Source organism: Electrona antarctica (genome assembly GCF_951216825.1).
Source record: "Electrona antarctica genome assembly, chromosome: 22".
NCBI lineage: Eukaryota > Metazoa > Chordata > Actinopteri > Myctophiformes > Myctophidae > Electrona > Electrona antarctica.
This window is the reverse complement of record NC_136805.1, coordinates 15,556,777-15,573,143: the sequence shown is the minus strand read 5'-3', so window position 1 is coordinate 15,573,143 and position 16,367 is coordinate 15,556,777. Positions and strand designations below refer to the sequence as shown.

The following is a 16,367-nucleotide window of genomic DNA, read 5'->3' as shown; positions in this document are numbered from 1 at the left end:
AACATTAAAATTCCATAGATTTGGCTGCCACATGATGTCACATTTAGTGCTCTAAACAAACCATATGCCATATGACGTAATTTGCGAAAGCCAAACAATAGGGGAGCTAGCGGCCCCTCAAAAACAAGCCAGGCCCGGCGTTAAAAGAGGACTTCCGCGCTTCTGCTGACTCAGCGGCTTTGGAGTTGCATACTGACAGATAGATAGGCGTGTGTAAATCATCCGTGCTCGTCAACATGCGTGACAGGAACGCTCTGTAGCTTCGTACGCTACACAGACGGGACACAGTGGCTAAACTGTGGCTAAACTGATGTTCGCCGTAGACTAGGGACGCATGGTCTCATGTAGTCAAGAGTCTTAAAACACATACAGTACTACAGATGGGAGGGCGGACACGAACACAAATGTGTATTTCAATGCCTGTGTAATGATTCTTTCTTTCTTTATCCATCCGTTATTTATCATATACCTCGCCCATTCCCTCTCTCTCTCTCTCTCTCTCTCTCTCTCTCTCTCTCTCTCTCTCTCTCTCTCTCTCTCTCTCTCTCTCTCTCTCTCTCTCTCTCTCTCTGTGTTATCAGCGGGGCCAGCACGTCCCTGCCAGCTCTCTTCTCAGGAGCGCGGCCAGCTGCATAAACATTTCAGTGACAAGGACGGTCAACAGTTTACTGACCAAGCAAAAGTCTTCCTGGCAGCGGCCGCGCTGTGGGCGTGGGCCAGCAGGGTGTGCGATAGCGTGCGATTGTGTGTGTGTGTGTGTGTGTGTGTGTGTGTGTGTGTGTGTGTGTGTGTGTGTGTGTGTGTGTGTGTGTGTGTGTGTGTGTGTGTGTGTGTGTGTGTGTGTGTGTGTGTGTGTGTGTGTGCGTGCGTGTGCTAGTGTGTGTGCTTGTGCGTGCATTTGTGTGTGAGTTCAGATTTTAAGTAAGGGTAAGTGGGTGTGCGTGAGTGGGTTTCTGTGTGTTTGGATTGAGTAGAAGTATAATATGTGAATGTGTACATGTGTGTGAATGCCTGTTTATGTTTACTTACTTACTGCGTGCGTGTGTATGCGTGCGTGCGTGCGTGTGTGCATGCACCGTGCAATGGTGTGCATGTGTCCAGAGTGCAAGCGTACATGTCTTTTTATGTATGACTGTGCATATGTGTGTGTGTCTGCGTGACTTTGTCCGTGTGACGTTGCTTATTTTGCGTGCGTGCGTATGTGCTTGGAGAGGGAAGATGACAAATACCCCCTGATGTGCAGCCACTTTAGGATTGGCCTCCCACAGCTTCCACTCGGGGCAGGGCGGGGGTTGGAGAGAAGACAAAAACAAGAGACTAGTGGTCAATTTTTCACTTGTTTTATGGAGAGGTGCATTTATCTAATGCACTTAACTCCTGGGCCAACCTTGGAAGTGTGTGTGGTGTGACCAGTACTGATGCAGTGCTGTATTAAATATGGAGACTGCACTTCTGTTCTCATTGCTCACGCTGCCCTGTCGTCTTTTAGGAACTTTGTTGTTTTTTGGGGGGGTTTTCTACACCTCCTCCTCTCTCTTTCTCCCTTTCTTCCACTTTTTTCTGTTTCTTTCGGTGTTGGACAAATGACTCAACCGTAGTGCTTTGATTCAAAACATATAGACGATCTGGGTCAAATATGACTTGACTACCGCCTGCCCAACAATTTACAATTTGGGCATTTAGCAACAACACATGGTAATACATCAAATACATAAAAGATAGTCATCAAGAATCATAAGTAAGCTAAGAACCTAATATCCGTCTAACAGTATAGACTGTACAATGAAACTATGAGTATAAACTATGAGTATAATCTTTAGAGTGCTATGTCTACATAAAAATCTAAATTACATAAGTTTAGCCTTTGCATACGTCTGTAAGATCGTCAAGGCTAGGGCAAGTGCTACGGAAAGTCCTATGTGCTAAGGTGGAGTCTGAAGACGTGGGTTTTCAGACTACGGCAGAAGATTGGGAGTGAGTCTGCAGTTCTGATTGCAATGGGAAGTTCATTCCATAGTTTTGGAGCCAGAAGGGAGAAGATTCTGGGACGTGTGGAGCGTTGCCCTGGCGTTTTTACTGAATGTTCTGCCAGCTTCCCTGTGTTGGCTGAGCTGTGTTGGCTGAGCTGACCCTACAAAGCCAAAGTGCAGTAACTGTGTTTTGGGACACACTGACTCATTTGCGTATCCCAAAGGTCAAATTAGCCTTCATGATTTTGGGGGATAAACAATTACGTGAAGAACAGGTATGCAATTAGTGAAATATCAATCATATGCCGATATCTCATTTGGCTTATCATAGTTTTTCTTTTCCCCGTGGTTACTGCACTTTGGCTTTGTAGGCTGCTCTGTCGGATTTGCAGTTGTGTGAAAGGCTTACATGCATTTAAAAAATGGTTGAGTATTCAAAAGTAGATATAAAAAGAAACAATAAAAAAATCAATAATAGTGAAAAGAGCTGATCTACAATCTACAATTCTACATGGTCAATGCATAATACACTGACTGCACTTTTTTCCTCTTTCCAGAAATGTAGTGGAGTCAAAAAGTACAATATTTGTCTTTGAAATGTAGTGAAAGCCAAAATATCCAAAATAGTAAAATATACAGATAAAATATACAGATACCTAAAACAATATATTCAAGTGCTATTGTCTCTGTCGGGTGGAAACCTCATACTGTACATACATAGGCCTATATACTGATGTCCAAAGAGTCAAAGACTGTAACTCTTCAGATCAAATTCAAAAGCTTCAAAAGATCCGCAAGCTCGAAACGGGTCACGAAACTGGTCGCGAAACAGCGCGCTTTGAGCTTGCAGATCAGCTACATTCGTGTGCCGCTGTAGTTTGATCACAAACAAAGAAAAAAGGTTAAAAAAATGGAGATAAGAGGTTAATTCTGCCCATGAACAGCAACGAAATGCACTTGGTTTCCGTCCTAACACTGCGACCTCTTCCCCTTCACGTCGGTCTGTCAAGTCCGTCCTCTCGTGTCGATCACTCTCTTCCTTGTTCTCCCGTCTCTCTCTGCTTATCTCTCTCCGTTCCGTGGTGGTTGTTGTATAGGGAGGGAGGGAGAGAGACGGATGGCTGTTGGCTCGCGTCCAGCCCTGAAACAGATACCGGCCCCATTGAAATTCTCCTTAGCTAAGATAAATTAATTCCAACCTCTAACTGGATGCCGCCGCTGGCCTCTGTTGTGGTGATGGAGGTAGGGTGGGGGGGCGGGGGGGGGTTATAAACTCTAGCTTCCAGGCACCCATAGCTGCTGCTGAGCGGTATGTACTGTGAATTCCTGATATGACCGCACTCATTTATCTTTTAGAGCAAGCTAAGGATTTCCAAACTTTTCAGGCTGCAATATTTGAACTGGGGACCCCCCAAAATAATGATATTTGAACGAACTGGGGACACCCCAAAGTAATCATATTTGAACGAACTGGGGATAATCGTAATTTGAAATGGGGACCCCCCACCCTGACAAGCACTTGGATTTGTATAGGCATTGCATTTAGTTTGCACAGATAAACATCGTGAAAATTGCCGAACTTGAGGCTATATATCAACTAATTTAGCTGAGGACCTCCTGGGGGACCCCCGGGCCCCAGTTTGAGAACCCCACTGCTCCTCCCAACCTATAAGCTGCTACAATTCAACCTTTTGTCCGAAACACGGAAAAACATGTCAATATGTGGAGTCAACCTGTCATGTCAAGTGTATATCTGACAGGCTGACAGCTCACTTCCAGCTCATCACGATATACCTGTATATGACCTTTATCCACATGTCAATATATGAGGGATCATGTTGAATCATTGTAGTCTGTCAAGACCCGAGCCTGAAGTTCTGCTGTTCAATTAACCCATATATCCAAACCCTCAGCTGAACTAAATAACCCTATCTAACCTTTACCAAATGATTCTTACTATAGCAGTTTGAGAAATCACGGTTCACATTTCATAATATTTTTAATTTGTGTTTTGGACCCCAGCCAATGGACAAAACTCTTCTCTTCTGGCCCGGAAGGTTAGCTCAACCGTCTGGGCACCTAGGCTGACAAACCAGCCGGACGGCGTGCCGTGGGTCTGACTCCCGAGCCTGACGGCCTTTGCCACGTGTCACTCCCCATCTCTATCCCCCTTTCCTCTCTGACTACTGTTCCCTATCAATAAAAGCATAAAAAGCTCCCAAAAAAATAATCTTTAAAATATCTTCTCTTCTGGTTCGATGGCACGATGGGGGTCCGTGACCAAATATATATTTTAATTTGGGGATCCTTTGCACGAAACAGTTAGAGAACAAGTGGTTTAGGAAGGCACAGGTAGAATCTGACTGCAGTTCATAAATGGTTAACTCATTTTGGGCGGGAACCCCTTTTGGTGTTAGCATTATGTTATGCTTTAGCTATTGAAAAATAGCAGATCTACAAGCTCATAGCGCGCCACCGAGTGGCGCACTACGAGCTTGTAGGTCTGCTATTTTTGAAAAATCGAAGAACGACTGACATAGAAACATAGCTTTTTCAGAAAACTGTCAGGATTTAGAAGACATTTATAGAATCTTATCTCAGGTCAAAATGGCTTAATCCTGCCGGCGGGGCACGGTGGGGCACGGAGGGCATTCATCTTCAAACGGCCTTCAGAGGACGGCAGTCAGTGCTAAAGTTGATCAAAGACATCACAGACAATGAGAGAGAGCCATAAAGCAGGTCTGGGTGTTCAGCACGCTATAACGGCCATGGGGCATCTATCCATGAGCGCTGGGTTGTCTGCCCAGGACCACATGTAGGGCATCTATCCTGAAGGCTGGGTTGTCTGCATGCCCAGGACCACATGTACTGTAGGGCATCTATCCTGAAGGCTGGGTTGTCTGCATGCCCAGGACAGACCAACAGGGCTGTGGGCACCATGCCTCCACACTCAGCACATTTTACAAAGGCTTATATCTCTGCAATGTGTCATGTCCGCACGCACACACGCGCGCACACATGCATGCACACAAACACGCGTGCACACACACACACACACACACACACACACACACACACACACACACACACACACACACACACACACACACACACACTCTATGAATCAGAAGTGAGCATTGGGCTTGTGTTCATACTCTGAACTCTGCCGATGTTGTGTGCTGGTTTTTCTGTGTGTGACATTGACCTTTTTAAAGGGAATGTGCTGGTGTGAGCGAGTGAGAGAACGAGTTACTGAGTTTATTTGTGAGTGAGCGAGCGAGACAGTTAGAAGGTAACTGAGAGTGTGCGCGAGTGAATTAGTGAGTGAGTGACCATTTTCAAATACCAATGTTGGGGTGCTTGACATGAAAAAAGAACAAACAAAAACAAAACTGTATGCGTGCGTGCGTGCGTGCGTGCGGTCACAGGGGCGTTGCTGAAAATGAACATGCTCAGCAACTCTGCGTAAATAAAGGACAAAACAAAGTCTATTTTGTAAAGTACGCATTTCAACAAGGCAATTCAATGTGCCTTACATAAAACATGAAGCAAAGATAACACACAAAGGGACGTTTGAATTCAGCAAAATTCAAAATAAGCAAAGAATTAAACAGAAAAGCAAGACAGTACAATTACAGTTCAGAAGAGTAGCATAATTAGAAAGTAGGCTACTATAAAAGGCAAATAGAAAGTTGTTGTTTGTTTTGTTATGATTTCAAAGAACAGGGTTGGAGCAGACCTCCAATTTTCTGGTAGTTTGTTCCAGATATGTGGAGCATACAGTACTTCTTCTTCTGTCGTATGTCCTTAGACTTTCAACTCCGTTGCAGCAAGCCAGTCCAGTGTCTCATTGTCTAGGTAAATTAACCCACGATCACCATTCGGTGGCCGGTATATGGGGCAGATGGTCAGCACGTGTTCCACAGTCTGTAATGGACCCCCACATTCGCAGTGGTCTGTGAGACCCCACTTCTGCATTGCTGCACCAAAACGTCCGACACCCGTCCTCAGGCGGTTGAGGGTTGTCCACTCCTTGCGGGGGAGGTGTTGGCCAGGAACATCTTGGGATCCTTGATGTAGTGGTGAAGCCTGGATGGTTCTGCTGCCTTCCACTGGTCCCTCCATTTCGCCTTCACCCAGGAAGCCTTGGAGGTGTCAGCTGTTGTGCGGAGCAGTTCCTGGGCCTGTGTGGCAAAGGGCCGTCGGGACTTCAGACGCGTGCGCTGTGGTGTCTCCGTGACGACCTTATGGAGGAGGTGGGCTTCGCTAATCTGTGCCTTCCGAGCGAGGGCTAGTGTGGCCGCCTCTCGCCTGACCTCTGCTGGGGCGATTCCAGCAAGGACTGGCAGTTGGTTGGTTGGAGTGGCTCGTAGGCATCCGGAGACAGTCCATAGGGCACTGTTGAGGGCAGCGTCCAGCTTTTGGACATGAGGGCTACGGCTCCAGACTGGGGAACAGTACTCAGCGGTGGGGAACACCAGGGCCTCGGTGGAGATGCGCAGCGTCTTCGTGGATGCTCCCCATGTCGTGCCAGCTAGACGCCGGATCAGTGCTGCACGGGCGGTGGTCTTTCCCTTGACGCTGTCCAGGTGTTTTTTAAAGGACAGTGTTCTGTCGAGCTTCACTCCAAGGTATGTCGGGGAGGACTGGGACTGTAGCTGGGCGTTGTCAACCATGATGTTAATTTCACGGGTTGCTTCCCTGTTGTAGAGGTGGAACATTGTTGCCACAGTCTTCTCAACACTGAGCTTCAGGTGCCAGTCCTTCAGGTATGAAGACAGAATGTTCATGTCCTCAGAGAGGCCTTCCTCTATTGCTTCCCAGGTTGGTTTGCTGAGCAGAATTGCCAGGTCGTCTGCGTAGCCGTACTTCCTTGATGTTGTTAGGGTTAGGTCGTGGATGTAGATGTTGAATAACACCAGTGCCAGCACCGGAGCCGAAAGCTACGGTTGCTCAGCATCTCATACAGTACAAACTACAGTGAATGCTGCTTCTCCACGTTTAGCTTTGTTATAGGGACAGAAAGCAGACCGGTCCCCGATGGGTGGCTCTTAATATCGCACAAAATCAGAAATTGTTGGTCCTGAATGCTTTATAAACCGACTGAAAAAGAGCCTGAAAAGAAGTTGATTCCACGTCTGACTCTACAGTATTTGCACCGTACAGCGTACGTGTGTTTACGTGTGTTAGACAGATGGTCACCGGTGTCCCTTACTGGGACTCAACACACCCTCCATGGCCTCAGTTAGGATCAGGGGAGATGTGGTATGGATGTGGTGTTGTGGCTGTAGTTGTTGTTGTTGGTGTGTATCGATGCCGTCCGTCAGCTGGGAAAAAATGGCTCTTTGCAGAGAGCTGCTTTTCATTGTGTTTGGAAATTCCAGTTAACCTGTGATCTATAGGGTGAAGACACACACGCACGCACGCACGCACGCACGCACGCACGCACGCACGCACGCACGCACGCACGCACGCACGCACGCACGCACGCACGCACACACACACACACACACACACACACACACACACTGTGTCTCTCTCTCTCTCTCTCTCTCTCTCTCTCTCAGTTCTGCGATCAGTCATGGTTTTCACACAGTCTGCTATCGTGTATATGTCTGTCTCAGAGCCAAATAGGCTTGGAGTCTGCAGTGCGTTTTTTGTGGTAGATGTCCAACAGTTAATGTGATTTTCTTGAGCTATAATTTGTCCCGTCACAGACCAGGACGTCAGGACCAGGTCATTTTGCATAACAAATATTTGTAGAATTTGATCATTCTTTTCTGTATCGTAATTAACCATACTAGACCGGCAGCCTTCGCGAGTTATGAGTTATGACCGTGGGACAGAGACACACAATTATAATGGACAGACAAAACATTCTGGGGCAAATTGGGACAGAAATTGTAGGATGTAAGCGGTTAAAATAGATCTTTTTACTTTGTCCCCTCTACACCAAATCTCTTGTCCGAAAATAGGCGATCTACAAGTTCACGTTCACCTTGATCTCCACGGCTAATGCTATGTGTTCCCCAATTAATATGGAATACCGTGGTTCAAGCCCAGCCAGCACGCCAACGTGGGTCCCATGTGGTTTAGAGGTGGGCTACCTATGTGGGAGCCAGGTGGGATAACCATATGGGACCCATATAGAAATGTCAGCGGGCACCAGATGGTTCTCACCTGGGTTGCCCATGTGGGTTTTAAGTGGGTGCTACCTGGGCCCTAGGTGGGCCCCACCTAGGCAATATTATGTGGGACCCAAGTGGGTCCTAACTGGGAAGCCCACGTGGGCTTTAAGTGGGTTCTACCTGGGCCCTAGGTGGGCCCCAACTTCGCAATCTCTGTGGGGCTGACGTGGGTCCCATATGGTTTGAAGGTGGGCTGAACTATATGGGACTCAAGTGGGCTTGTCAGCGGGCACCAGATGGTTCCCACTTGGGCTAGCCCGTGTGGGCTTTAAGTGGGAGGCGATTCATTTCTCACAGAGGCTGAGAACCAGGGATATGTGATTGTTCTTGTGATGTTGTCAATTCATCAATATGAAAGCATCCAAAACTCAAAGTTTAAATGGAGTGGGGCTGAGACTGCTCCCCAGACAGTTTCAATTTGGACAGAGAAATGTGTTTGTATATTGCCAGTTTTGACAGCATAACATCTTAATGACTCTATTTTGGACGTTGTGGTGTAAATCCAGTGTGACTCATGCTCAGGATGTTTTGCTTCACTGAGGAGGTTTTGTTTACGACACTGAAGAAGAGCCTCCTCCTGCAGGGTTGTTGCTGACACATTTATTTTCTCAGTAATTGTTTGGGTCAAATTTATGTCCATTTTTGAGGGGCGCCAGCCCCTCCTATATTCAGCTATTAGTGTAGATTTCCGTCTTGCACAAACATTCAATTTCCCTTTGACAATGAATGGAGAATTTACGTCATATGTGGACGAGCAAATCCGCTATTTCTGTCCTCTACAAAAATAGCCAATTTACTCGTCTACATATGACGTACATTCTCCATTACTCCATTACTCCATTAAAAGGAAACGTTCTGATGCTCCAGATAAGACGAGGGTGAATCATTTAAATATGGCGATGTTGAACTAGCTTTTATAGGGATTGTAGGGGCCTGCATGGATTTGAGCCAGCAGCTCCTCTTCAACAATGTGACTTTAATAACTGATCCTAGAATGTGTAGATTGTTTGAGATCATTTTGGGCCAAATTCAGTTTGTTTGTTGTCTCCACCAGGCCGAAGGAATTGGGAGAGAGTATGTTTTGCACTCCGTCCGTGTGTGCGTGTGTGTGTGTCCGTCCGTCCGCCCGTCCGTCCGTTACCAGATAATCTCCGGCACCATTAACCCAGTCGACATCGTTACACAGTATCTCTACAGTCATGTGTTCAAGGTAGATCTGTCCAATATTACATATTCCATCATAATTGGCTAACATTGGCTTTCAAAGTTTGCAGGATTGGCCCGTTTTGAACAAAAAGCCTCAAATCATGAACGCAGCGTGCAATTGACGTGAAATCTTTCATAGACTTTCCTCCTAGGCTGAGGAATATATCCCACCCTTTTCACATTTGCCTGTTTTAGCGCCACCAACAGGTGGATTTTTGCAAAACACATTTTTGAAACAAAATGCCTCAAATCATCCAATTGCCATCCAAGGCGAGAGAAGAAATGGCACCCTTTTCACATTGGCCTATTATAGCACCATAAGTCTCCACCAGGCCAGGCCACAACCTGGCCTGGCCTGGTGGAGACCTGTGCCCAGAGGTGCACTTGATCTAGTTTTACCCTGTTTTCGCCCCAATGTAGTCGTTGTGCTCATGAATTCCTCCCCAGTGTTGTCACTGCTGCTGACTCACCTGCCAGTGAGGAGCTCCCACCGGGAGGACGGAGAGCCCTCCAGTCTCCATACATAAACATTTTTAAAGTATTTTAAGTATTTTTAAAAGCATGTAGAAATTGAACAGAGCAACTTTCACTTCCAGTAGAGTAATATAATTGACCAGGACAGGAGTATATTGACTCAAGTACTGAGGGTTGAGTACTTTGTCCACAACTGTCTGCTGCAAGAGTGTCTGTCACTGACATTCGATTCTAGAGTATGTCCTTACTGTACTTGGAATTCCTTCTTCCTCAACTACTTTATCACCTTTTCCCTCTCTCTCCTCCCTGAACTAACCTTTGTATTGTTCATCTCCGTCTATGTCTCTCTCGCTCTGGTCCTCTTTTCATATGCCTTGTCCCTCTGCAGTTCTGTCTTTTTAATTCCACACACAGACACAGCGGACGCATCAGTATTCGTCGTGTTGACGTCGTGTTGTCTTTGTCTCCCGCTTAGTCATTCATGTCATTTCCTCATGGCGGCGGCCATGACGGTTCCAAGCGGTCCCCAGCTCTCGTTCAGGGAGAAGAATATATGCCCCTCCATAAATTCCAAAACAACCAATACTAAAGAAATAAAGAACCCTCTGTTCTTCCCCGTGCATCAGATGTCATGGCAAATTGTTTTATTTTGTTGGTTCTGGCCTATTCTTGGACCGTATAAAGAAAGCGTACAATGCCAGCGTTAATGACGAAGCAATGTAATCAGCATCTGTGCCCAAAATCATGGCTCCTATTCTCCGGCACAATGGCTGATCCCCTGATTGAATCCTCCCCCCGATGGAGACGCACAGCGAGTCCAAGAAAGAGAAGGGTAGTGGTGTTTTTAAGTGGGTAAATGGTGCATTTATATAGCGCTTTTATCCAAAAGCGCGTTACATACTAGATTGTGCATTGTATACATTCATCCATTCATACACACATTTTGTACGCCGATGGTGGAGGAAACCATGCAATCTGCAAATCGGGAGCAATTAGGGGGTCAGAGTCTTGCTCAAGTAACTTTGACACTAACCCATGGGGGAGCCCGGGATTTTTTCCAATTTTTCCAATTCATCCGCTCTACCGGCCACTATACCCCTGAGCCACTGCCGTTGGGTGGTGCTGTGGTGGTTTTGCGGGTGATAGCGGTACATGTGTGGTGTGTTGGTTGGTGGTGGTATAGGGCAGCAGCTTGGGACTGGGTGGGTTAGGTCGAAGTGTCCTTGAGCAAGACAATGGACGCCAAATTGCTCCCGATGAGCAGGTTGGACGGCTGGAATGTATGTACATGATGTGCTGCCATGAGGCAAGATTCAAAAACAGTTAGCATCAGTTACAGCGATAGAACAGTCAATAGACCAGCTTGTGCCACAAGGAAATAACACACATTTTAAATTGTCTCGGTCGGATGGAAACCTCATACTGTAGATAGGTACAAAACTGTTACAAATAAAAAAAATAGCAAAAGCAGCAGATCGACGAGCTCAAATAGATCTGCTACTCGTGATGCTTTTGTGTGATGATGAAAAAGATCAGACCCGTCTGAAGTGAGTGGTGCTGTACTGTAGGTAATGTACTGGTACTGTACTGTACCGTCGTCCTCCCCCGCCCTCCTCCCTGTGCGTGCGTGCGTGCGTGCGTGCGTGCGTGCGTGCGTGCGTGCGTGCCGTGCGTGCGTGCGGCGCTGCTCAACAGTGCCATCCAGCGGTATTGGCGTGGTACTTCCATGCTCATCCGTGCTCATACACACCCACACTGCCCACAATCCCTCTGGGTTAGTTTGGTCCAAGTGTACTTGAGCAAGACAATCACAAAGACTACCTCCGCTGTCGATGTGTGATTAAGTGAATAAAATGTAAATTTTACAGCACTAATGTACTAAAATAATCACCGTTCTACAAGCTCGGCTATTTCCATTATGTTTCAAGTTGATGAATATGGAGATAAATGGAAATGATTTTGACATTGAAATAATTGCGATTATCTCAAACTAATTGCGAGCAGGTGATTATGTAATAATTGTATGAATCGGGAATTATCAGGCTGTGGTTACTGCGAGCTGTGGTGTACAGTAACTAAATACATTTACTTAAGTCATTCTTTTATGTATTTTTCTCATGAATTTTTTCCATTTTTCAATACTTTTACTTCTACTCCACTCTCAGAAGCACAGATTGTAGTTTTACTCTACTACAATTATTTGAAAACTTGAGTTACTAGTTACTTTGTAGATTTTGTTTTTTATATTACTGCACATACATTAAACACTCCGATCTACAAGGTTTGAAAACTTGGGAGACGGGACATTCTGCGTAACAACCACTTTAAAATTGTGGTACTTTAAAGGTATATTCAGTGATTTGACTTAATCTAAATATCACTGATTTTTATTTTTTTTCTGGATAATCCTCCCTACTATAGAGTGTGCTGACCATATGTGACCAGATTTGATCGAAGGACTGCCATTGGATTTTTTTCATTTTTGTTTTTATCATGTCATATGAAAGCAGGGAATCATAGCTTCAAATTGACATATTGGTTGTGCAGTTTGACCCACTAGTTTTTGAGATATGGCTTATAGAGTAATGTCTTGCAGAGATACAGCAATCTGAGAATTTGGTCTTCAAAGATGCAGTTCCACGGTCAGTGGCATTTGGGGGCGCTGTTTCCTCTTCATTGCTAAAATGAGGTACTCTACCCCCCCAGGCGGGGGCAGTATTGAGTCGAAAACAAGAGTGAAGCTATAGTTATTCATTCTGGGTCAGGGTATAGTAAGGAAATGAGCCTTTATAAAATTGTCAAATTCAAAAAAGTAGTAGGCCTATACTATAAATTACCCAATTGATTTACTTAAGTTAAAGTACTACTACCCTATTCATACTAATGAATATAAGGTTGAAGTGGTTAATGTATGTTTTATAATAATTATCAAAATCTACAAAGTAACTATAGTAACTGGAAAATGTCAATGTTTTAGCACCTATATTATGTTATTGGGGTAGATTCAAATAGTAGTCAAAGTTGATTACATAATGCAGTTACCACAGTTTTTATTAAACGTCCCTTTGTTCTCAATAGAGGGGAACAAAAACAAAGATACACAGCGTATTTGTAGCTTTGAATCTGTGTAGGTGAAGTTGAAACCAGTTCATCTTTGTAGCTCTGTAGCTTTGTGTGTTTTGCAACAGCTATACAAACGCTTACATTGACAGAATGGTAGACAGCATCTTTGCATCTGCCTGGCCTAGACTGTTAGCCGTTAGCTCCTGCCGCTAGCCGAATAGTACTAAGCCCGTTTTCAGCTAAATGCGGAAATGTCCAGGCTAAATAACTTATCGACGGGAGTCGTGTTAATATTATTTACTCGTCAATGTCATGTTCACTCCAAATAAACAAGTATTATGCACTTGATGCGGAGAGCCATCTTATAGAAGAGTTGCGATATTGAGGGGGCAGAAAACAGCCCGGTCACGTGGTTCATGTACTTGCACGAGCCCATAGACTGCAATGCATTCCGTAAACTTCCGGTTGTCCCTATTTGAGGCCTTCAAATAGGGACAAAGAAGGTTATGTAGAAGAGCCGCCATTGACTGACAGACTAACAGACAGACTGGCCCCATGAAGTAAACGGAGTTTGCGTAACTCTGATGAAGTAAAGCTTCATTCACGTTAATCATAATAGCATAATAATAATATCCGTTTCTCAAACAAATCTGAGAAATCCCAACGGCAAATATTCGGTAAAACAGCGACCCCTATTGTTCCAACAAAACAAGCAAGGATGAAGAGGCCTTAATGTTTATTAAATAAACATTTTTGTAATGTACTTAGACTAGTATTTAAGGTAGAAATACATAACGTGACTCAGGCCATTTACCTTATATACACAATATATACAATAATTACACCAGGAATAATTAATAAAAAATCAAATCACAGCAAACATTACAATCCACACAGCAAACAACACAGCAAACAATTCCTGGTATAACATCCTATTAAAATTCTACAATCTACAATCTGGCTGGTGTCTTTGACTTTGTTGGGCGTGATGGTGGGCTGGGTGGTGGCTTAGGACATGTTGTGTCTTTGGCATAGTCCTCACAAAACTCTCGGATGTGTTTGTACAGATAGGCCTGCCTCTCTCTGTCCAGTCCTGCTGGTTGTAGAGTGGGAAATCCATGCTTTGGTGGCAGGACGTTGACGTCACGAAGCAGTTGGAACTTCACCTCTTCTTCATCGTTGTGTCGTTTCTTGGCAAACACTATGCCAGGCTTGTTGGCATCAAAGCTGCATGTGATGAAATATTAAATTATGTAAGTAGTGGTTGTTATAGGGTTGAAACACAAGTTTTTATATAATTGAAAAGTGTCAATAAATACATTGTTTAAATATAAAATAAACCCACCGGAAATGCTGGTACTGTTTGATGTGCTCCAGTGGGCGGAAGTATGGTTGGAGGAATTTCTGCCAGTCATAGCAGTGCACCATCACACGGCCATCCTCTGTTCCAACCAGCTGTGCGATGTTGGGCTTTGAGCTGTTGTTCACCATTGCAGCGATGTCAGCCAGGTTGTGGGCGTCTGACTTATGGAAGATCTTCTTGAACTGACCGAAGTAGCAGTCAGGAGCAAATTTTGTGTGACCTACAATCAAAAAGTGGAGCCCGAGTTGATGATGCAGTTTGTGTATCGTGCGCCAGGCACAATACCACAAGACAAACTTGTTTTTATTCTGGCCACAGCAGTTGTCACAGTGAAGATCCACGTCCGTCTCTCCCAGCCCATAATTACAGAAGAAGTGGTGTACATAGCTAATGACTGAATTGCTCCCTTTGCCACATGTCATGCCTTCATCTACAAGGAGTTCCTCCCTGTCCCCAGTGAGCCCCTGGGGTCAAAAAACCCTAGTTTCAGTTTTGGTGGCGGGTGGCAAAGTCTTCATCCAATGGATGAGAGGGGCCTTCCTCCAATCATGTGTGGGGGCGGGCCTTGGTTCACTTGCTGTTACACTTCCCCCCACTGTAGAGCGTGTGCATGTGCACATTTTGTTACCGGGGCGGACTGGGTGGTTTTCCAAATCACCCAAATCACTGAATGCTCCTTTAAGTGCATTTTGATGGCAGTATATATAATTCCGGACATTTACTTGTAACAGCGTGTTTCTGCATTGATTTCACTTAAGGTAAAAATAAATGTATACTTTCTTCCACCACTGACTGTGAGGCCATTGCAGCAGGATGCAGGTGGACAGTGCGTGGAGGGAATGTGTTGTTGGCAGTATGTGGCTATCCTGACAGTATACTGTAGGAGGCACAACAGAGTGGCTATCCTGACTGTCTGCATGCTGTCCAGAGCAGGGTACAAACATTGTGTTATATCCCTCCTGATCACTGTCTGCCTGTGCCCTGTGAAACTGCTATGTGTCTGCAGGTATAGGACTATAGGAGACACCCCAGTCACATCACCGCATCACACTCAAATACACTGTAGCTGTTGGTGATATACATGCGTGTGTGTGTGTGTGTGTGTATGTGTGTGTGCGTGGGAATGCGTGTGACGTGCGTGCGTGTGCGTGGTAGCGGAGGTCTCTCCAAGTTGGCAGCGTCCCCATGGCATTTCCAGGTCACCGTGCGTGTGTAGACTTTGAGCTCTCTGCATCTCTCTCTATCTTGCACGCACGCCACGCACGCGCACACACCCACGTGTATTGCTATGGTGTGCATTACAGTGTGCATTGCACAGTATTATGGTGTGCATGACACAGAACGCTTCCCCAGGGCTGCAGATTACTGATGCACCACAGCCTGTATGTGTGACGATGAACTCTAAACCACTACAGTATCACACATCACCCACTCTGAGTTAGTGCCACCCTGCATGCCCACAGGTACCATCCTATGTACCATGCACTCTGAGTTAGTGCCACCCTGCATGCCCACAGGTACCATCATATGTACCATGCACTCTGAGTTAGTGCCACCCTGCATGCCCACAGGTACCATCCTATGTACCATGCACTCTGAGTTAGTGCCACCCTGCATGCCCACAGGTACCATCCTATGTACCATGCACTCTGAGTTAGTGGCCCCTGCATGCCCACAGGTACCATCCTATGTACCATGCACTCTGAGTTAGTGGCCCCTGCATGCCCACAGGTACCATCCTATGTACCATGCACTCTGAGTTAGTGGCCCCTGCATGCCCACAGGTACCATCCTATGTACCATGCACTCTGAGTTAGTGCCACCCTGCATGCCCACAGGTACCATCCTATGTACCATGCACTCTGAGTTAGTGGCCCCTGCATGCCCACAGGTACCATCATATGTACCATGCACTCTGAGTTAGTGGCCCCTGCATGCCCACAGGTACCATCCTATGTACCATGCACTCTGAGTTAGTGGCCCCTGCATGCCCACAGGTACCATCATATGTACCATGCACTCTGAGTTAGTGGCCCCTGCATGCCCACAGGTACCATCATATGTACCATGCACTCTGAGTTAGTGGCCCCTGCATGCCCACAG

General features: G+C 45.7%; 2 protein-coding genes across 9 annotated transcripts in view; one reads left to right on the top strand and one right to left on the bottom strand.

Moving 5' to 3' along the window:
- LOC306915666 (protein sidekick-2-like) overlaps window positions 1–16,367 on the top strand; it is a 532,391-nt gene that overhangs the window by 257,004 nt on the left and 259,020 nt on the right. The gene's annotated exons all lie outside the window — the stretch shown is intronic.
- On the bottom strand, window positions 13,852–14,632 carry LOC306915885 (uncharacterized protein; the record flags this gene model as incomplete). Its single annotated transcript, XM_079493543.1, has 3 exons — window positions 14,562–14,632; window positions 14,247–14,484; window positions 13,852–14,128 (listed from the first exon to the last, which is right to left on the bottom strand). The coding sequence occupies exons 1-3, from the start codon at window positions 14,623–14,625 to the stop codon at window positions 13,852–13,854; spliced, it is 579 nt and encodes a 192-aa protein (XP_079349669.1). The 5' UTR covers window positions 14,626–14,632.